The sequence below is a fragment of the Tachypleus tridentatus genome, chromosome 13 (genome assembly GCF_004210375.1).
Source record: "Tachypleus tridentatus isolate NWPU-2018 chromosome 13, ASM421037v1, whole genome shotgun sequence".
Taxonomy (NCBI): domain Eukaryota; kingdom Metazoa; phylum Arthropoda; class Merostomata; order Xiphosura; family Limulidae; genus Tachypleus; species Tachypleus tridentatus.
In genome coordinates, this window is record NC_134837.1 from 70,508,285 (window position 1) to 70,531,383 (window position 23,099).

The window sequence follows — 23,099 nt, forward strand, 5'->3', positions numbered from 1 at the left end:
TATCATTTCCCATAAATATTAAAAGAAGTTTCTCAATTATTACATGATCATCACTAACAGCTTCTTCGAGCAAACAAACAAGCTATGACATTAATAGCATAGCTTACTGTAATATAAATATTTATTTATATATATTGCTCATGTGGGTGATATAGAAATTTATTTTTACGGGCAAATAATTAGTATTTTAAATAAATTAGTTTTTGATCACCCAATAAGAGGCTCGGCATTACCAGGTGGTTAAGGCACTCAACTCGTAATCTGAGGGTGGTGGGTTCGAATCCCTGTCACACCAAACATGTTCCTCCTTTCAGCCGTGGGGGCTTTCGTTAGTAAAAAATAGCCTAAGAGTTGGCGGTGGGTGATGATGACAAGCTGCCTTCCCTCTAGTCTTACACTGCTAAATTAGGGATGGCTAGCACAGATAGCCATCTTGTAGCTTTGCGCGAAATTAAAAAACAAACTTCTTTTACCACTCAATAGCGGAATTGATTGTCACATTATAACGTTCCCACAGCTGAAAGGGCAAGAATGTTTGGTATAACGAGGATTCGAACCTGCGACCCTCAGATTAGGAGTCGAGTGCCTTAACTACCTGGCCACGCTAGGCCTGAACCTAATAAAGAAATACAGAAGATACTTATTATTTAAGCCTAATTGAAAACTGGAGAAAACATTTTTAAAATAATTTGAATGAAATAATTTTAAGGGAAAGGGTTTAAAATGTCTATTTGTAATGATATATGTGCTATTAAGAAAAATCGTGCATTCAAAAATACATAAAAGATAATAAAGGAGAAACATCCTAATCAAGCGCTTTTGATAGGTAGGCCTTTCTTCATCAGGAGTCCCCATTAATGTACGAAAGTGAATTGAAACACGAGATAACGGGAAACCTACACTAGGTAAAAATGTGTCTCAGGACGGCTGGTGTGGGTTTTAACACTTTTAATAATAAAGCAGAAAGTAACCTGAAGATGACCTTAGACGGTCGAAAGGCTGTTCTCTACTTTATTAGTTAAACTGATAATACCCATACTAGTCGCCTGAGATAAATTGAAAGTGCTTTACTAATTTCCATTTAGAAACTATCTGTTGCAAAAAAAGTTAACATACGAAGAAATAAAGGGGGCGTTTGCTGCAGTTTAGTGAAAATTGAAATGGCGGAAGAACGTAATATATATGATGACGCTCTCTTTGGAATTTTACAAAACGAAGGTCAGATTTATCCTTTTTTGGATGTTATATTCGGCTTTCTGTACAGAAGGTAACTTTTAAACGATTAATATCTAATATAACATGCAAATATTAGTTTGTTACGAACATTATTTATTTCTAAACGTGAAAACTAAAGAGTAAAGATAGTAAGACAGAGTATACTGTATATGTACTATATTCACCATAGGATATATTAATTAAGCCTAAAGACGGATCTAAAGCCATTTCATTAGGCGTAAGCCAAGGATGTAATATTAATAACCAACGTAAAAGAGCATAAAACTACATATATTTCGATAGTGGGCTATTTTTTACTATTTATTTTACATGTGACATTATATATTGCCTGTTTTAACACTTATTTTGCGTCATGTGTTGGTCTGTTTACACGGTTTTGATGTGTGTACATATTGCTTGAAATAAAAAATGAAAGGTCAAAAGAAAAAAGGTAGTTATGAACTTGGTTTCTGTTAGTTCATATGGGTATATTGAGGTTTTCTGTGTCAGTTCAAAATATTGATATTTCCATATTTGGTAGTTTTTTTTATTAGTTGAAGAAAACATTTCATTAAATTGAAAGTGTGATTAAATTTCAAAAACAGAAAAACGTATTGGAATTTAGAGGGTTGATGCATCATGTATTTTCCAACTTAATGGTAAGAATGGTTAAGACTAGGATACATAAATATTGGAAGGTATCATTTTCAGTTAAAGTAAGACAATTTTATTTCCAAATTTAGGTTTGCCTTTGAAATAGGATGCCTTTAGATGTGGTGGATGGATTAAATATAAATAAATTAAAGATAACACTTGATAAATATGTGAACAAGGGCCAAGTTTGAGTGTTTTACTTTTAAGCTTAAGTTAATGGAATATATTTTGATTATTTATGTGTATAGAATAATCGGAAATATTATTGTCAGTTACATGGATAGCTTGTATATAATTAGAAACACTAATTATTATTTTCATAATAATAATTGATTTAATTGTAATTTTTATTGATCAATCATTTAACATAGTAACCAATAGCTGTGGATAATCAATTAATTGCATTAATCTCCCATTTCTAATTACTTCTAATCCCATCATATTTTGTTGTGTAAACATGCTAATGATTATTCATTCAGCCAATCAAATATGGTGTAAAATTAAGCTAGATGTGTAACTGACCAATAAGAGTCCATGTTCCATAAAAAGAAAGTTGCTTGATCAGGAAGCTAGGGAGCTTGAATTATTTTTTCCATAAATATTCAATGTAATTATGAGTTTCATTATTGTAAACATCAAAGACAGTCAAGTACATCTGTCAGACTACATATACATTCAATAATTATTTGAATAGCAAATGTTGAATTGGAATTGTTTCCTAAGGATTTAAACAGAGTTACAAATAAACCATGCTTGAAGAACAAAATAGTTTTTATTATTTCACTGTATTTGAAACTGAAGTTCCAATCGCTATTAATAAGATGTACTTCATATGTACTTTTCATAACTGATATATTGTCCTCTGGTTTTTTAGTACCTGTTTCAACAGGCTGATAATTATGGAGAAATCCATGAGTAATTTAACTGGTACGTCTTCAAATGGAAGAGGATGGTATGTAATGGTTTAAACAAGGTATGACTGTAAGACTTATCTTGGTGAAATGATAATTTATTGGTCTAGTTTACAAGTGGACATACCTTCTGATTATGTGGTGTTAAGGGCACATGATTGAATTTCATCACCGTACTTTGCATTTGTGGATTTTTCAATCTACACATACTACAACTATGATAAAACTTGTTGCATATCTCTTTCTGGAAGGTCTTGTTACTCTAAGTTCATCTACATTTCTGTACTTTCTGATGTCACTAAGTACAAGGATGATCCCTGTTTTGGAAAGTCAAAATTCCTAACCTAAACATATTGTAATAATCTAGATATATGAATTTTTTTCTGTTAGAAAGGGTTATTGCATATTATTTCAAAAAGGTAATTAGTTTTTGGTGGTTTTTTACTACATACACAGTGTCAAAATGTCTGATACATTCTGTTTCACTAAGACTATTATCTTTGTTGTCATGTTGGTTGCTGTTATGTGCATTCAAAATCACGTTAATATGATATACTTTATACCTCTGTATTTCCCTTAGTGTTTTTTTTTTCTCTATACCTATTTGAATAAATTTAAAACTTAGTTAGATTGTGAATTATATATATTACTGCTGTGTATGCTTGTCTTGTGATGGCCATCCGAGTTTGTTTATTGAGGTAAAGTGTTACTAATAATCATGACATAACCATTTTTTGCTGCTTTGAAACCTTGTTACATATTTTGTAATTCAAGTATACATGGAGGTTAAGTAGGCTACCTAGTATAAGGAATCACTTTCTAGAATGCAATTTTAGATTCAGAGTTGTTCATCCATAAATATATATATCTTATAGGCTTTTCTAAAGCTTGGTTTCAGCAGTTTAGTAACAGATGATATTTAATTGGTTTGTTGTTTTTAATTTCAGAACTGACTTCTATAAAATTCAGCATGATGAAAATGACAAAATGGGGTTTCCTATGGGGATGGCAGGAAAAATAGTGCAAAAGGTACATCATAACAATTACAGTTTCCATGAAAGACTTATAATTTCATGTTGAGCAATTTATTGATATCCTTTTTTGCAGTTATACATGGAGTGGGTTTGCATTTATAATAAACACATAATCTATATTATGGTAACCTATTATAGAGATTTGGCTGTAAAAGAAACACTTGATATAAACTAAATGCATTATCTTGCATGTAATTAGTTGGTTATTATTAAATTTTTGTCCAACTAATCAGTTGATTCATGTTGTTCTGTAGCACCTCAACATCGTGAATGAAGGTAGAAATTCCAAAGATTTTTATGTATGCAAATCATACTAGTTATTATCCAACTAGTATTATTAGTTTAAGTAAGAAAAACTAAAGCTGAGGCCCAGATCTATGTAACACTTCACCAATAGTTCATCACATTTGAACCATTATCTTCATTCAGTGTATATTGTGGCATGCTTGTAAAAGTGAAAATGTTAGAAAGGTGAAATCTTTAAGTGAATCCACTTTAACTTTCATTTTTGATTTTGTATTTCACCAAATAATTTATCAGAATCTAGAAGGTATATCATTATAAAAATAATGTTATTCTATAATTTAAGTGCAACTCTTATCATGCCCCCATTAAAAATAGGAGTGATATCTACAGTACTTCAGTCTTGAGATGTCTTCCTATTCTGTTACCTATGAGAAATGTAAGAGGCTTTAACCTCCATTAAATCTTAAAATATATTATCTGCTCCCAGTTCTTTATTTGTTTTCAATATATTGATTCTTCATTTCAGTACCTAGGAATTAATATCATGATTTAGGTCAATTCAAGTAATTTCCATAGAATAAGGATTTGGAATACTGTTAACATCCTCTGCCTTAGAAGTAAGTTTGAGGGTTTATTATGTTACAAATGAGGTATTGATATCCATGGCTTGCATAGTACAGATAGCCTATTGTGTAACAATCCAAAAACAAACAAAAGTATTGATGTTACATATTTTTAGAATACAGCTTGTAATAAATGTTGATGATGTTTCTAAAGTGGTGTATTTTATTGCATGTGACTCATTAGGCATTTAAGAAATACTGTGACATAGCAATGGAAAATGACGCACAGCAGTTAAAGAAGAATCAAGTTTTAAAAGGTTTTTATTCACTCATTCTAAATGTTTTTCTACTTTAAACTTTAAAATTGATTTGAATTGCCTACTCCAGGTGATAAAAGTTGCTTTAATTTATCGAGTCTTTAATTTTATTACTTTACAACTGTTTTTCTACTTTAAACTTTAAAATTAAAAGCTGTTGGAATTTCCCACTCCAAGTGATAAAAGTTGTTTTAAATTGTCAGGTATTGTAATTATACATAAAAACCCATAAGAGGAATAAGTGAACTCACTTATTTTTGAATGAGGATGAAAGAGTTATCAAATCACTTGTTTTTATAATAATATTTGTATGAGTGATTTCAGGAATTTGTTATTCTGCTTTCAGTAATGATAGGATGCATGTTTACCTTAGTAAAATCTCTCTTAACATTTGAAAATGTAGAATAAGTTTGGTATTTTCAATAAGCTAAAACAATAAGAAAAACATTCAGAGATTAAGTTGTGCCATCTGATAAAGATTCAGTATACGTCCATTAGAGAGTGAAATTCCACTTCCAGTAGCTACAGTGGAAGTTGTAACAAGTGAACAAGGTGAAGACAAGCTTCGGGAGACAAATGCTGCCAAGTCTCACAGAGGAAAAGTGATCCAGACTTCAGAGAAAAAGAACATTGAACTGTAAGTAAATCTACACAGCATACCTTGTTCTTTGATCTTTGTGTTCTGTTTTCATTCAAGCACAACTGAAAGGTTTATTATCACCTGTAATTACAGCTAAAGACTTGTAACAAAGTGTAAGTTATGTACTTTGAATTAGAATCTAAACTCAGTATTGTACAACAATATTTAAGTTAGAATATGTCAATTTTTAACTCACTTAAAATGTGTATTTATGCAAGTATATAAACACACTATTTGTAAATAGATAAACAAAAATTAAATTACAACAATGTCATCTCAAACTTGTTTCATTTTACCACATCTGCTTTTATTCTTATGTCATGAAATATTTGGTTATGTAAGACTGTGAAGTCATGGGTATGTGGTTTCCTTTTCACTAAACCATTTTCTAGGCTTCTTGAGCCTTTACTATAATTGATGTAGAGATGGTATCTTTGCCACCCATGTTCACATTTTGTTAACAGCTAACCCTACTTTTGCACATCCAGTTTTTCTTCAACATGTATTCCAATTTATGTTATTACTCAGTTTGGTGAAAAGCAAGTTGTGTTTTCATGTCTGAGTTTGTTTTACATCCAGTTCTTAATTTACATTTGTTTCATAACTTTTAACTTAATTTTCTTTTAGTTTACACAAGTAGGGCTATTGTACTTTTGACTTCTGTGTTGTAATATTTATCTGGGTGTTTTAAAGCTGTTACTTTAACATTCCCTTCCATTTGTAGTCAACTCTGATAACAGTTAATGTAATGTCCAGTTTTTCATTTTTAGTATTATAAATCCTGTGTACACAGCTTCATAAAATTTTTTATTATTCAAACAGCTGTCTTTCATACTTACATAACTTACATAGTTATAATTGTCAAAAAAACGTAAATTTGATTACCATAATTCTAACAAAACGTTTTTTTTAAGAGCTAGTATTTGACTGTAGTCCTGAGTTGTGTTATTGCCTGGTTAAGCTTTAAAATTATTATTAAGCATAAAAAAAGTGTTATGAAGTAAGAAGGGTGATAAAATTTAAAGAAGTATCTATCTTTAAACCATAAATATAAATAAATATTTTTTTTATTCAGTCTCTGTTTAAAAGTGTTTCATATAAAAGATAAAATTTCTTTAAACCATCAATATAAATATTTTTTATTCTACAATCCCTGGTTCAGTGTTTCAGGTAAAAGATAAAATTTCTTTAAACCATCAGTATAAATAAATAATATTTTTATTCTACACTCTCTATTTAAAAGTGTTTAATATAAAAGATAAAATTTCTTTAAACCATCAGTATAAATAAATAATATTTTTATTCTACACTCTCTATTTAAAAGTGTTTAATATAAAAGATAAAATTTCTTTAAACCATCAGTATAAATAAATAATATTTTTATTCTACACTCCCTTTTTAAAAGTGTTTAATATAAAGATAAAATTTCTTTAAACCATCAGTATAAATAAATAATATTTTTATTCTACACTCCCTTTTTAAAAGTGTTTAATATAAAAGATAAAATTTCTTTAAACCATCAGTATAAATAAATAATATTTTTATTCTACACTCACTATTTAAAAGTGTTTAATATAAAAGATAAAATTTCTTTAAACCATCAGTATAAATAAATAATATTTTTATTCTACACTCTCTATTTAAAAGTGTTTAATGTAAAAGATAAAATTTCTTTAAACCATCAGTATAAATAAATAATATTTTTATTTTACACTCCCTTTTTAAAAGTGTTTAATATAAAAGATAAAATTTCTTTAAACCATCAGTATAAATAAATATTTTTATTCTACACTCTCTATTTAAAAGTGTTTAATATAAAAGATAAAATTTCTTTAAACCATCAGTATAAATAAATAATATTTTTATTCTACACTCTCTATTTAAAAGTGTTTAATATAAAAGATAAAATTTCTTTAAACCATCAGTATAAATAAATAATATTTTTATTCTACACTCCCTTTTTAAAAGTGTTTAATATAAAAGATAAAATTTCTTTAAACCATCAGTATAAATAAATAATATTTTTATTCTACACTCTGTATTTAAAAGTGTTTAATATAAAAGATAAAATTTCTTTAAACCATCAGTATAAATAAATAATATTTTTATTCTACACTCCCTATTTAAAAGTGTTTAATATAAAAGATAAAATTTCTTTAAACCATCAGTATAAATAAATAATATTTTTATTCTACACTCCCTTTTAAAAGTGTTTAATATAAAAGATAAAATTTCTTTGAACTATCAATATAAATATTTTTTATTCTACAATCCCTGTTTAAAAGTGTTTCATGTAAAAGATGAAATTTCATTTTAAGTGTACTTGTTATCACTAACATTTTATATTCCTTACAGTTATAAATGTTAAAATAGTCATTTTGTTCATATGTGAAAAAAATTCTTATGTTTTCATGGGTGTGTGCATGTGTGTGTGAAAACCATAATATTCAGCATATATTAACTCATTATTTTACATATGAACAACTCCATAGTATGGATGTTCAATTTTCACTTCTGAATTTTCTCTTTATATTAAAAATATTTGATAAAATATACAGAAAAGTAGGTAAGAACTATTAGTGAACAGATTTATCTAAAGAGAATAGAAAACTTAGTATTTTGTTAATTTATATAGAATAACATGAAAATAAAAATGTTCTACAGTAATTATTTTAAGTATTTTGTAGGTTGTCAGAACATTAAATTAACAGTTTGATTTTAATTGATATGTAACCTTTTTTTGCTGTTTTTATGTTTTTTGCTTCAGCAGTATTAATGTAAACTTCGTGTTTCAGGACTCAAACAGACTTCCAGAAAAATGCAGAAAGCTACAATGGTGCTATAAGAAACAACTACAGTTGGGCTCAGACTATTAAAGATTTGGATGTTCGGGTGAAAGTATGTTTGCACGAGCTACTCACATACAGGAAATTTTTTTAAAATAAAAATTAATTAAAAATGAAGGTGTATATGTCTCTCAAAAGAATCGCATTACAGAAAGTATAAAGACACAAGTATATTGTGTAAGGACAAGCATTAGTGTATAAAGATTCAAATATAGTGTGTGAGGGCAAGCATTAGTGTCTAAAGACACAAGTATAGTGTGTGAGGACAAGCATTAGTGTATAAAGACAAGTATAGTGTGTGAGGGCAAGCATTAGCATATAAAGACAAGTATAGGTGTGTGAGGGCAAGCATTAGCATATAAAGACACAAGCATAGTGTGTGAGGGCAGGCATTAGCGTATAAAGACAAGTATAGTGTATGAGGACAAGTATTAGCATATAAAGATGCAAGTATAGTGTGTGAGGATAAGTATTAGTCTGTGGGGACAAGTATTAGTATGTAAGGACAAGTATTAGTGTGTAAATATCAACACATTAGTGTATAAAGACACAAGTATTAGTGTATAAAGACACAAGTATTAGTGTATAAAGACACAAGTATAGTGAGTAAGGACAAGTATTAGTGTATAAAGACACAAATACAGTGTGTAAGGACAAGTATAGTGTGTAAGGACGCATATTAGTCTGTAATTGCAAGTATTAGCGTATAAGGATGCATATTAGTGTGTAAGGACAAGTATTAGCATATAAGGATGCATATTAGTGTGTAAGGAAAAGTATTAGCATATAAGGATGCATATTAGTGTGTAAGGACATGTATTACCATATAAAGACACAAGTATAGTGTGTGAGGGCAAGTATTAGTGTATAAAGACAACTATATTGTGTGAGGACAAGTATTAGCGTATAAAGACACAACTATATTGTGTGAGGACAAGTATTAGCGTATAAAGATGCAAGTATAGTGTGTGAGGGCAAGTATTAGCATATAAAGACATGCATATTGGTGTATAAAGGCCACAAGTGTTAGCATACAAAGATATGCATATTAGTGTATAAAGGCCACAAGTGTTAACATATAAAGACATGCATATTAGTGTATAAAGATGCACTGTTATTTATTCCTTCTGTCTTTAGCATATAAAGACACGCATATTAGTGTATAAAGGCCACAAGTGTTAGCATATAAAGGCCACAAGTGTTAGCATATAAAAACATATATTAGTGTATAAAGACACGTGAATTAGTGTTGACAGCAAGTACAGGTCTTATTGTTTGTTTTGTTCATTCAGAATATCATCTAATTGTAGTTAAAAAAGAAATGGTAAATACAAATATAATAAGCATTAATAGGAATTGATAAAAATAATTTTATTTTGGATAAAATAGCATGTGTTTTAATTTGGGTGAATCAGATGACTTTCCAGTAGCTTGGAAATTTAACATTTGCTTGTGAATTATCCTAAATAATGTAACTGGTAAGTATCTTGAGAGAGTTAGGACAGTAAAGTAAGAAAATACACCTGTTTCTTTAGTTGTTTGATTAACATGCTTGGCAGTAAATTTAAAACTGTAGGGTTTGAGGTGTGAAACACTGAATATGTTTTGTACTTTCAGCTGTAGGCACATTATTTTGATTCAAAGAACTGGACAGAGTTTGTGATGGTGACAGGTGTACTTTCTTTTACAGACTTTTAGTTTAAGAAACTTCCTTTTAGTTATAATTTTAAAGTCATTTTTTTGTCTAGATAGAACTGTAATAGTTCAAACATGTCAGCAAAGTAAATACTTGAACCATTTCTCAAACTGTGATGCATTCAAGTTAAATGTTGCCCAGTATTTTGCATCAAACAGTTGTATGTATGAATGAACAAATGACACTATTAAAAGAAAGCTGAAAGGTGTCTTGTTTTCTTTCAGAAAATAATGTCCAAGATAAATGATACAAGATTGTTGAGGCACCAGTGGTGTTGTAAAAATAAATCCTCATATAATAATCCATTTATCCTTAGGTACAGTACAATTATTCACAAATTGTCTTTCTAAGACTCTTTTTAAGCTAGTAATAGAATACCACTTATGCTTGATTAATATTAAGATGAGCTGGAGAAAGGTGAAAATATTTATTCCTTCTATCTTGACTAAACTGTTCTGGAGAGATCTTCTGTAAATCTCCATCTGCAGAAGATGATGGAAACATTTTATCCCCAGATAACAGAAAAACTCTATAGGGAAAGTACTTGTATGGTTAGGATACTTTACATGACCAGCTCTACCAACAGAAGTGGGTCACAATTATTACACTTATTTGATTTTACTTTGAAAAATTCAAATTTTACTTTTAGGTTTCACAGCTTATTATACCGCTCGAGGCAAACTTCCAAAGACACACCACTAAGCCATTAGAGACAAAAGTTTTGTTTTTACTTTGTTCAATTTGGCTATTATTCTGTGTCTTCTTTCTTCCTTTCTAATTAGAGATAGCTGAAAAACAAGAAAGTTTGTTTCTATGTTTGGTTTGAATTTTGTACAAAGCCACCTGAGGTCTTTCTGCACTAGCCATCCTTAATTTAGCAATGAAAGACTAGAAGGAAGGTAGCTAGTCATCAACACTCACTGCCTACACTTGGGCTACTCTTTTGTCATTGAGTAATGGGATTGACAGTTACATTATAATGCTCCCACAGTTGAAAGGTTGAGCATATTGTGTGGGACAAGGAATTGTACTGCGAACCCTCATATTTTGAGTTGAGTACCCTAACCACCTTGCCATGCCCAAACTGGAAACAGAACAACTGTTAAATCTCACACATAGTTAAAGTGCATGGTTACTATTTATTGATAAAGTTACTGCTATCTCTTCATCCATATCCAGTGAAAAGCACAGAATCCTAGTTCATAAGTATGTACTACACTTAAAGAACACTGCACCAGACTTTAGGTCTCCAGTAATGGGATGGTCCACCATTTCCTTCTTATCTCTCCAACCACTTGGGGTACAGTTGAACTTCCATGAGAGTGAAGACTTGTAGCTAGAGATGGTGCTGTTGTCAAACATGAGGTCATTTGGAGGATACAAGAGGACTCAGAGTTCTTCTTTTTGGAAAAATTTTCCTTGCTGAGATGAAGATGCTTGGCTCTCAGATGTAGGTGGACATTCTTCTAATCTTCTGAAGTAGCTCATTGACTTCCTCTCTCGTACACTGGAATCTTTCTTAAATCTAGATGCTGAAATATATATCTTAAACTCCTCTAATAAGTACAGAAAAACCAAGAAACGTGAGGTTTAGTAACAGGGACGGAATGACATAAAGTAATTATACATGATATATTTTATGTCAAAAATGAAGACAACTTTCCACCATACAACCACAGACATAGCACAGTTGTACATAGCATGCCATACAATCTTAATACAAGTGGAAAGGGAGCAGTTATTTAATACAGATGTTTTAAACTTATTCAGTCTCACTCTAACTGGGACAATTTCATGGGATATTTTCCATGCTAGATCACATCATGGTACCTCCAAAAGTTTCATGTTCATGCCATCTCAGTTGATGGTGGGGTAGGTTGTGTATACTTTAGCATTGTTTTAACATAAGGTTGTAGATTTCTTTTGATTGAGACCTTTATTATTATTTTGTAGTGCAAGAATGAGGTTTTTTAGATGAAATTTTTAGTATATTGGTGTTGTTACTACATGGTTAAGTTGAATGTGTTATTAAATAGTCTGTTATGTTGTCCTAAGAGGTGTTTCTGAGTGTTCTCACTGCATTAAATTACATGTAAACTTTGTCCGTATGGCTGTTAGTTGTTTGTCAAAACCTGTCATACTTAGGGGAAAGTCAATATCTTTTTTAATTACTTCTGGTTTATTTAACCAGATATTTCTGTAAGTTGTTTTGTTTATTCCCTTTAATTTCATTAATGGAGGTGGGTATACCTGTCTTATATATGAGTTGTACTGATGTTATTTGTGATTTGGAGAGCAGGGAGATTTCTGTATCTTGTCATTGTTCTATTATATTGTTTCATTTAGTTTTTGTGTTAAAATATTCTAGTTAAATGTATTGGGTTTTGCAAGCTTTAGTAGATACCTAAGATTGTATGGGGTTCTAGGTCCATTTTAGACCAAAATGATCTTTTGGCAGATTTTTACTGTTGAGCTAGATGTGTTTTTTCTTCTGAAGTAATTATTTGCCTGTGGCAACACTGCAGTTATTAATTATTTCAAGACTGTGGGTTTGTGGTGAATGCTGTTGAATAGCTGTTTGTCCTCTAGTCTATGTGTGTAAAATTAGGGATGATTCTACACTGATTTTAGACTGTGTTAAAATTATATAACAAACGTCCCAGAGAGATGGATTATTTGTATATTGTTACTACAAACAAACTTCTTTTTTTTTTTACTTTCTATGAACTTTAAGAGGTCAATCAGGTTTAATAAAGTAATAACGAACAGTTATTTACGTTCTCTATGTATACTGAACACAATTACATTTTATAATTTTTTTTGTTGCAGATAGAAATATAGTATAGTAAAAATAGGTTTCTTAGGTTTAGTAAGAAGTTAGAAATGTCTGTATGCATAAAGAAATCTTGTTAGAGTATATATTTTAATTTTCTATCTCTATTTTAGTATACAGTAAACTGAGAGTGGCCTTTATCTTTAAGAGCAGGTCCCACAAAATGTGATATTGGGAAAGTCAGTCAAGGTTGACATTAAACCCAACAGCCTGACAGTAAGGGTTTTAAATGAAGAAGGATGGACAACTGAGTTAGATGGTGAATTGTCTTTCAGGATAAATGTAGAGGATTCAGTGTGGACCTTATTTCCTGGAGAACATGTTCATGTAAGTACATGTAGAAAAGTACCCCACTAACTTCTGTTTCAGAAGTTTGTATATAGTTAGTGTTTTTATGTTGAAAGTTTTCTGAAAGTTAAGACATCTAATGTAGTTGTCATGAACCTAAGTAATTTTATGTATATTAAGTTCTGCTAATCCACTGGAAGTTGACTGGAGTCCTTGTTAGAACATGAATTAACTACCTTGTTTGAATATAAAGATATGAACATTTCCACTGTTATTAAATTTAATATCATGATCTACCAAACAGTGCAAATATTATCTTTGTAAGGTATTAGAACTGTGGCATTTTAGTCTGGTGGAACAGACAATTTTAAGAGAATGTAAAATATATTCCACTGGAAAGTTGATTGTAATATTAAATTTCACTATTTCAGTGTTTTCCAAGAGAAAGGTGTTCAGATTTTACTAGGTTGCCTGAGTTTGTTGTAAGCTAGGATTGCAGTGTTGTTAAAATGCACTCTGTCTGCCTGTTTCTCCAGAACTAACTTCTTATGTACAGAATATTTTGAGAACTTGTCAGAGGTCTTTTAGAGTAAGGCCCAGGGTGTATATTGTGAATGTCTAGAACTGACAAGGTTTCGGTCATGCTCCAGTGGCTATGTGGATGTATCAGGTCATCCCTTAAGTAATGTTTGATTTTAGGTTAAGAAAAAGAGAAAGGATTTCAATTGATTTTAATGTTATTTAATCAACAGTGTACCCTCCATTATTATTAATTACTTTCTGCCAATGATTCACAAGCTTCTGAATGCTACTTCTATAAAATTTTTGGGGTTTGGAGGAAAAGAATCTATAGAGGGTAGTTTTGACATCTTTATGTGTTTCAAGCTCTTTTCCATCAAGATAGTTCTGTAAACTTCAGTATAGATGATAATCAGATGGGGCAAGGTCTGGAGAATAAGGAGGATGTGGAAGTTTTTCCCAGTCTAGCTCTTCAATCTTTGCAGATGTGATCCTTGTTGTATGGGGCTGTGCATTATCCTGGTTCCAAGCCATTGCAGTTGATGATGAACTGTTGAATTTGTTGAATTAAGCTTCTGTGTTAGTTCTTCAACTGTTACAGCACAATCTTCATCAAGTGCAGCCAGCAGCAAGTCGTCATTAAACTCAACAGAAAGATCTGAACGTGGTGCATCACTTGAGCTCTAGTCACCTGATTTGAACTTCTGAAACCACCTTCAACATTTTCTTTCATTGAGAGACTCCACACCTTGAATGTTTCATGTAGTTTCTGCTGTATTATTACCTTTTTTAAACTCCTAAGGAATTATGTGCCTAATGTCCTCCTCAGAAACATCCATCTTAATAAGGGTTTATTTGATTAATGATCTGAAAAAGTGTAGTTAGGTTAATTTCTTTTATTTGTCTGAACATTTTTATGCACATCCTACTATGCATTTTAGTTATTAAAGCCTTCTACAAAGACAAAACCCACCCAGTGTGGGTTCTGATGACAGCACTCCACCACAGACCACCTAATTCGACTTGAAACATCAATCAGAGAAGCCTTTCGCAAACGCCAACATCTTGTGTCAATATTCTTTGACATTGCCAAGGCTTATGACACAACATGGAGGTATGGCATTTTGCAAGACCTCCATACATATGGGTTACGTGGCCATTTACCCATGTTTATTAAAATTTTTAATGGACAGGAGATTTCAAGTTCATGTGGGTTCGACACTTTACCGTTCTTTTGTACAGGAACTTGGAGTCCCTCAGGGCTGTGTTATGAGTGTCACACTTTTCAGAATATTGCGAATGGGCTGTATGTCAACGACTTTCACATTTCATGTCAGTCGTCGAACATGAGATATATTGAGCGGCAACTACAAACTGCCCTCGATTGTGTGCTGAAGTGGACTAAGGTGAACGGCTTTAATTTCTCTCTCTCTAAAACCGTTTGCATGCACTTTTGCTGCCAACAGGGTATTCACCCTGATCCTGAACTTCATATCGATGAAGTTTCGCTGCCAGTGGTCCCTGAGACCAAGTTCTTGGGGCTTATCTTTGACTGTAAGCTGACCTTTATACCACACTTAAAGCAGCTTCGGGTCAAATGCACAAGAGCACTGAACATCCTCTGTGTCCTCTCTACTACCAGTTGGGGAGCAGATCGATGTTCTATGTTAAAGGTATATCGTGCTCTTATTCGATCAAAACTTGACTATGGATCAATGGTCTATGGCTCTGCCAGACCCTCGGACTTAAAGATGCTGAACCCCATTCATCACCAAGGACTTCAACTCTGCAATGGGGCTTTCTGCACCTCTCCAGTTCAAAGTTTATACGTTGAATCTCATGAACCTTTTCTGCACCTTCGCCGTTTGCAACTATCTTGACTATATTCTTCAAAACTTTGTTCCTTACCAAAGCATCCCACCTGGGGATGTGTTTTCCTTCCTCAGTGGGCCGTACTTTTTCAGAACAGACTGATCTGCCATTGCTCCGTTTGGCCTTCGCATCCAGGTGCAATTGGATGAATTGGGTCTGTCCTTGGATAACATTGCAGATTCCACAGGTCAGCCCATCCCACCATGGCTTATTACAGCCCCCAAATGTGACCTTTCTTTCAGTCATCTGAAAAAGGCTTATACTCCAGATTGGAATTACTGTGTTTTATTTAATGAACATCTTTCAAACGATCATTCCATTCCCATTTATACAGATGGTTCCAAATCAGGTAATTCAGTGGGCTCTGCTATGGTTTGCTGCAGTTCAGTGGTTGCGCACAGAATCCCCTCTACAGCTTCTGTGTTCACTGCTGGACTGTATGCCATATCTCTTGCCCTGGATCATATTGAAGCTGAGCAGTACTCAAACTGCACTATTTATACTGACTCACTTAGTTCTATACTGGCCCTGGAATCGCAACACGTTGGCTCACACCCTGTTCTCACTGATATTCAAAACCGACTGGCCCATTTCTCATTAACTGCTACTTCTATCCAGTTTTTCTGGATACCAGGCCATTTTGGTATTCGTGGGAACAAGCTTGCAGACACGGCAGCTAAATCTATCTGCTCAGGCACTATCACCACTGTGCCTATTCCATACATGGACTATGGTCTTGTATTCAAGGCTCAGCTCCATGCTAGCTGGCAGTCCACTTGGAGTGAGCAACACGACAACAAGCTTTTTCACATAAAACCCTTTATTGGGCTTTGGCCATCTAGCTTCCGTAAGGTTCGAAAGGAGGAAGTTGTTCTAACTAGACTACACATTGGTCACAGTTTTTTAACTCATCGTTTCCTTTTATCTGGAACTGATGCACCAGTGTGTAGTTTGTGTAACACTCAAATCATTATAAGCCACATTTTACTTTCTTGCCATCATTACGATTCTCAATGATGGCACTATTTTAAAAATGTTTTTTCCCAGGGTTTATCTGTAACATTGGACAGTGTTATTGGTGATTGTGACACTGTCCACCTTGATAAAGTTTTTAGTTTTTTAATGGCCATTAATCTTTTTAATCTCATTTAAGTGTTGAATATTTATTCATTACACCTTTTTAATTGTGGTTCCCTTTTTACAGTTTCATTCTCTCTAGTTCAATTTGACATTGGAAAATGGCCAGAACATTAAATAACTCGACACCAGGACTGGAAAGGCCAACTTCAGGTGACTTACGCTGCTGTTTGAACTATCCGTTTGAACTACTCGTTAGTCGTCCTGACGAGTTGTTATTACACTTTTGCTGCATGTCATTTAACACTTTTATCACTTTACCTTTTAGTACTGGCCATAATGACACATAACCCGGAACCAGGACTGGAAAGACCAACTTCAGGTGACTGACGGTGGTTCTTATACTTACCTGTTAGTCTTCCTGGCAGGTTATGATCATTACTATTCTGCTACAGGAAGTCCTTTACAACTTTGTAGACTGGATGTCAACATTGGTTTTATGCCATTTTATGTTTTAATTTGCTGGTTTTCTTTACCTTCATTTACTTTTACAAATTTTACTCCATTTACTTTACTTTTACCTTTTTACTGGACATTTAGCTACTCATTATTACGATTTTGCTATATGTCTTTTAAAACTTCTATTATTTTATATTTTGATAATGGCTGCTATGACACATAACCCGGAACCAGGACTGGAAAGGCCAACTTCAGGTGACTGACGGTGGTTCTTGTACTTACCTGTTAGTCTTCCTGGTGGGTTATGATCATGACCATTTTGCTAGAGTAAGTACTTTACATCTTCTTCTTACTCTGCTTTCTCTCTTAACATTGTAAACTTGGTGTCAACATTGGTTTTATGCTTTTTCTGTTTTTCAATGATGTCTTGTTTTACCTTCATTTCCTTTTATGTATTTTACTACATTTACTTTATTTTTACCTTTTTAACGGACATTTGGCGCAGATAGCCTAGCTACTTTGTGCCATATAACACTAAATCAATCAATCAACAAAGACAAAAATGATGATGCACTTTCTGTATTAAATTTTTGGACATTACTTATGGGATGACCTGATATTCTGAATATCTGGAATTATCGAGGTTTTGGTTTACTTCCCAAGTATGTTTGTATTACTAGAAATTGTACCACAAAACAGGGCTCATAATTCACATGAATGTTATTTTGAGATAAAACAAAAGTTGGAACCTGAACACCTCTTACAAGAAATAATTTATATTCAATATTTAAAATTTTCAGTTCATTTTATCTTTTTACTAGAACCTATAGACAATGAAGCCAAATATATAGTATTTGTTACACTAAATGATTATTAATAAACCTAATTTTACTAGAATTGTTGGGAATGAGTGTTACTTAATTTGGTATAGACAGATTACACATGCTTAGAATTTGTTGTGACTTTGTACAGGTATAAAATACAATTATGGTGTATTTAAGGTGTATTTCTGATTTCTCTGTTTTTAAGACATAAGGAAATTTCAAACACATTAAACATTTATTTGTCTCTATTGTGACATGAAAATATTTAAAATACTGTGCTTGGCAGCTTTGCATAACAAGCATACAAAGAGTGATATCATTATTGGCTTTCAGGTGAACTTGGAAAAGGTTCAGGAACGTTTTTGGGAGAGTCTGATGAAAGATGAGCCAAAAATTGATCTCAAAGAGATTGATAATAGTCAACCTATGGAAGACTTAGATGAAGAGACTCAAGCCAAGGTCAATGAACTCCTATACAATGAACGACAGAAACAATTAGGCTTGCCAACTTCTGAACAAAAGGTAAATAGAAATTAATTACAAGTTTTTAATCACCTCACAGCATTAATCAGAAGGTAGTTTGATTACAGCTGTGTTTCAAAGTAACTTTTTTATAATATGTGAAAGATTTAGGATTTCAGATAGTTCTTAGTAAAAAAAAAAGTTTTGAAAAAAATAGAATATTTTCTTTGTGTAAAGGATTTAATTCTCTCACCTGGGTATCCTTTACTGCACATAACACAAAGTTTTAGTATCTTACATTTCAAATTTATTAAACTTCTTTTTGTTTATGGTGTACTAATTAGCATAAAAATTTAGATAATGTCCATATTTTAAGAGTTTCTGAATTTTATGTTCTTAATTCTATAAGGTAATATTTTTAAAAATTCTAAATTTCTTCTGGTGTTACACATTTCCTCCAAGTATCTTCTCTATCTTATCTGTCACCCTTTCAAAAAGAACAAAATTAAACATAAATTACTTGCTATAAGATTGTCATTGCTCAGACAAACCATAATTTTCAGTCTTCAATTTCGTTTTGTTACAGAGCTATCAAAGAGAAAAACCAGACCCCTCTTGCTCCCACCTGTTACATCATCCCTTTCAGGATTTGTTAATAGTTCTCTCATACTTTTAATTATGTATTACCTATAACCAATAGAAATTCAATGTTTGCATCTATCAAATGACATATTGTTTAACATTGTGTATTGAAAAGTTAAATGTCAAGTTCAATCAGGGTACAAGATTTGTTCCTTTGTGAAATTTAATAGCCAGCTTGAATGAACTTTTAATGGTTCCTATCACATAGTTAGAAAGTCAGAATAGTTCTGAGAGTTAGGAGAAATTGTTCTTTGTTCCAAAAATTTGGAACTTTTTGTGTAGTCTCTAAAACCTAAATACATTTCAAATGTTTGTTTTCAGTAAAACTTTATATTTTGTCTATTATTTTTTCTACCCTAACTATATGAGGTCTGTCATTTTGAATGACCTTGTAATCACCATAAAAAACTAGGAAACAAATATTTTATTTTGTTCTAGAATGACTACAGATATTAAAATGAAAACATAAATGTTTAGTCTAAGTATCTTAAATCTCCTAACATTATACATTTATATATATTTATTGTTTTTATTATATTAATCTTCCAGTTGTGTCTGGCTAATATTAAAGAAGTTACGTTGATGTGATGCATGTTCACTCATTAATATTCACTCATGTATCAAATAATATAAAATTAACCTTCAGCCATTACAAAATGACCTGGCTTGGCTATGCTTTAGTGGACTAGTATTTGGTAAAATACAGTCACATTTAAATTAATTATATATATATATGTATGTGTGTGTGTAGATTATTACTATTTAGAAATAAGTTCTTAAACATATTTTTATTAAAACATAAAACAGTAAATAATTAAGTACAACAAATGGTTGTATCTTGTAATTTCAACAACCTCTGGACTTGTTTGATGCTTACTTTAGGCTGCTAAACCTTTTCAGATTTGGCATGTAGATGTGAAATGAAATAATTTGTTTGGGTTTTATACATACATTAAATAAATCAACAAACCCAAAATAACTGTATCAACACCATAGAATGCCACTATAATTTATCAAGCTTAGTAAGTAACCTGTCTTTTGTCTAAAAATATATGTAATTTTGAGCAGACTAAAGATAAAAACCTTCCTGCTTGGTTTGAAAGAACAAAATGGCTTCTAATACTCCAAAAAATGTTTGAGAAAACGACAAGGGGACATTCTGAGCTTTCTATTGGTTATTTGCATGTTGTATGTCAAAGTAAGTGTATTTAAAGGACTATTTCCAAAAATGGGAAAAGGCAAACAGGACCACTGTGTTTGATTCAGTACATAAGCAATATCTCAACAAATAGAAAAAATATGAGGTTCTTATTTTATATGCTAGCTTGTCAATATCGGTGATTTGAGTTCCTAATTCATATGAAACTATAGTCTTTATATTTGGATATCACAAAAATCTATATTTGGGTGTGTTCTTTTAATATCTGCTTTTAAATGAAGAGATTAACTAATATATATGACTAAAATTTGCATTGTAATCTACAATTCACACAAATTTGTAAAATAGTAGTTCAATAAAATTCTGAATGCAAGTCAACTAACATGACATGGCCTTTGACCTGTGATCCATCACAATTAGATTAATTAATCTAACTGTTATCTGGTGATGATTTGATACTATTGGTTGCAACATTATAATAATTGAAATCAGAATCTACTTACTGTAAAAGTTGCTGTTCTTGTATTTTTTAACTTATTTAATTATTAGGTTCTTCACTAGCTATGGTGAGTAGCATAGCAAGATAAATGTTAAGAGTATTAACATGATAATATGTCAATTAAAATAAACAAATAGTCACAGATAACAACTTGCACAATTTTATGTCTAGCTTAGGTCTTCATCTGTACACCAGCTCTTTTCATTCAAATTAAGTTGCTACTTTAATGCTATTATTTTTTTACAAACTAATTTTTCTGTTTAAAAGTTTACAAAGAACTGAATTATAATTTTAATCATGTAGAAAATGGAAAACATCTTGAAAGAAGCATGGGATAAAGAAGGTTCTCCATTCAGAGGACAACCTTTTGATCCATCAACTGTGAATATTTCCAATCCAGGTGATTTGTTCAAGACATAAGAAAATGCTAGGTTTTCAGTTTACAAAAAAATATGTTACATTGTTTTATTCTGTGAAATCTGTGTATGACTTGAAAACCAAGGACACTTACAAAAACAAATTGCTTTAATAATATGGGGGGTAATAAGTTAAATTGTCAGTGTTTCCAATATTATATGTTCTATGTATTCACAAAATTGCTTGTGTTCTCTTTGTTTGTAGGAACTATTCCATCTTTAAAATGTACAGTTACAAGTGTATTAAAATTGTTTTTATTGAATGAAATGGTTTCTTTGTCAAGTCTCATAAAACTTTCTGTATATTTTGTGTGGTACTCTTGAATTAAAACTAACTAAAATTAACATAGAGAATTAATTATATGTAACTCATTTCTATACCATTCCATTATTTGTAAAAGTAAATAAATTATTTAGTAGATGACAGGTTATTATTTTACTGCTTTAAATAAACAGTTGATGTGTTATCTGAATGTGGCAACTCAAAGCAGTAATGTTTATTAAACACTTTTACATAAACCATAGTAACAATACCCTGCAGTCAGTCCAATCAGTGATTAGTAATTCATTACTAAACTTTTAATCTCAAAAATGATTCTTAAACAAGATCAAACATAGGCTGTTTACAAGTACAGGAATATTACACTGGTTGGTGGATTTTTTTTTTTTTTTTTTTTTTTATACCATCCCAGAGGGTTTCTGATTCACCTGAAATTGAAGAATGGTGGAAGTGAGGTAGGTGTTGAAATGTATTAAATTGACATTAAAATTAATGTTAGCCAAATCTGAGTAATATTATTTCTGTCTTCCAATATACAATGTTTTCCAGATGGCTAGTTGTCATAATATTCAACCAGTAATAAATGAGTTTAAGGTAGGATGTTTGACTGTTCCATGTGGTTATTTATATATAACTGTGTACATTTGTACAGAGACTGTAAGTGCTTCCATTGTGTCAGTACTGATGGGAAAGCAAGTATGTAAGGTGACAACATAAAAACTTATGACAAAATTAGAAGGTCAGTCAATGAGCTTTACAGTGGGGGTAAAAATGATTTTCAATTAGCCTGACTGAAAGAAACAAAATAACTTTGATAGCTATAGGAAACTGGAAATATATTGCATATTTTTTAACTAAGCCAGTAATATTTCATTTACTGGAATCAAAATCATTGCTAGGTGCTTAAAAGAATCTGGGATCAGACTTATATATGCCTATAGGTACTGTAATTTCTACATTTCTTTATAATAGTGATCATGGTTTTCTATTTTGACTTTTCAAGACAAACTGAGAATTAGAGACACTGTAAAATGTAATTGGGGCATAGAGGACTCTACATACCAGTGCATAGCAATGTCTCTGCCCAAGATCTTTAAATTGAAATAATTTTTTTATTGAAATGAAAAATTACCTCTTAAAGCTTACATTAAAATATGTGTTCTTAAAAGACTCATCTTTTGTTCTCAATAGAAGATTTCTCAAAATAATTTGCAATGAAAGATTTATCATTAGTTAACAATACAAGATTTTCTGAAGAAATTTGCAATAATAGATTCAACTTTGGCTCACAACGAAAGTTTTCTCTAAATAATTTGAAATTAAATCCATCGTTAATTAACAATAGAAGATTTTCTTAAGAAGTTTGAAATAATAGATTCATCCTCAGTTCAAAATAGGAGATTTCCTAGAAAGTTTTAAGAATTTATCCCTATGATATAAGCTATAATCTAATATTGTAACTGAAACGTTAGAGGGAGCTGCATGTGTTAATGATGATGTTAAGATTAGAAAGTTTAGTAATATAGGCCTAAAAACTATAGATTTGATTTAAAGTATTTATTACATTTGACACAAGATTAAAAAGTATGAGATAGTTGTGAAGTATGGAGGGTAATTTAGTGATAGACAGTGAACCAGTCAGTATGT

The 23,099-nt window shown here is 31.4% G+C and overlaps 1 protein-coding gene across 5 annotated transcripts; it reads left to right on the plus strand.

Moving 5' to 3' along the window:
- Positions 1 to 1,144: 1,144 nt before the first annotated feature.
- On the plus strand, positions 1,145 to 21,440 carry LOC143237238 (nudC domain-containing protein 3-like). 5 transcript variants are annotated; one of them, XM_076476276.1, is made up of 8 exons: positions 1,145 to 1,267; positions 3,728 to 3,809; positions 4,868 to 4,940; positions 5,439 to 5,577; positions 8,376 to 8,478; positions 13,106 to 13,282; positions 18,328 to 18,516; positions 21,060 to 21,440. In XM_076476276.1, the coding sequence occupies exons 1-8, from the start codon at positions 1,161 to 1,163 to the stop codon at positions 21,174 to 21,176; spliced, it is 987 nt and encodes a 328-aa protein (XP_076332391.1). In that variant the 5' UTR covers positions 1,145 to 1,160; the 3' UTR covers positions 21,177 to 21,440. The 5 variants fall into 5 exon arrangements, with proteins under 5 accessions (XP_076332391.1, XP_076332392.1, XP_076332393.1 ...); XM_076476277.1 differs by having other exon boundaries at positions 13,109 to 13,282; XM_076476278.1 differs by lacking the exon at positions 21,060 to 21,440 and adding an exon at positions 19,043 to 19,266.
- Positions 21,441 to 23,099: the final 1,659 nt, after the last annotated feature.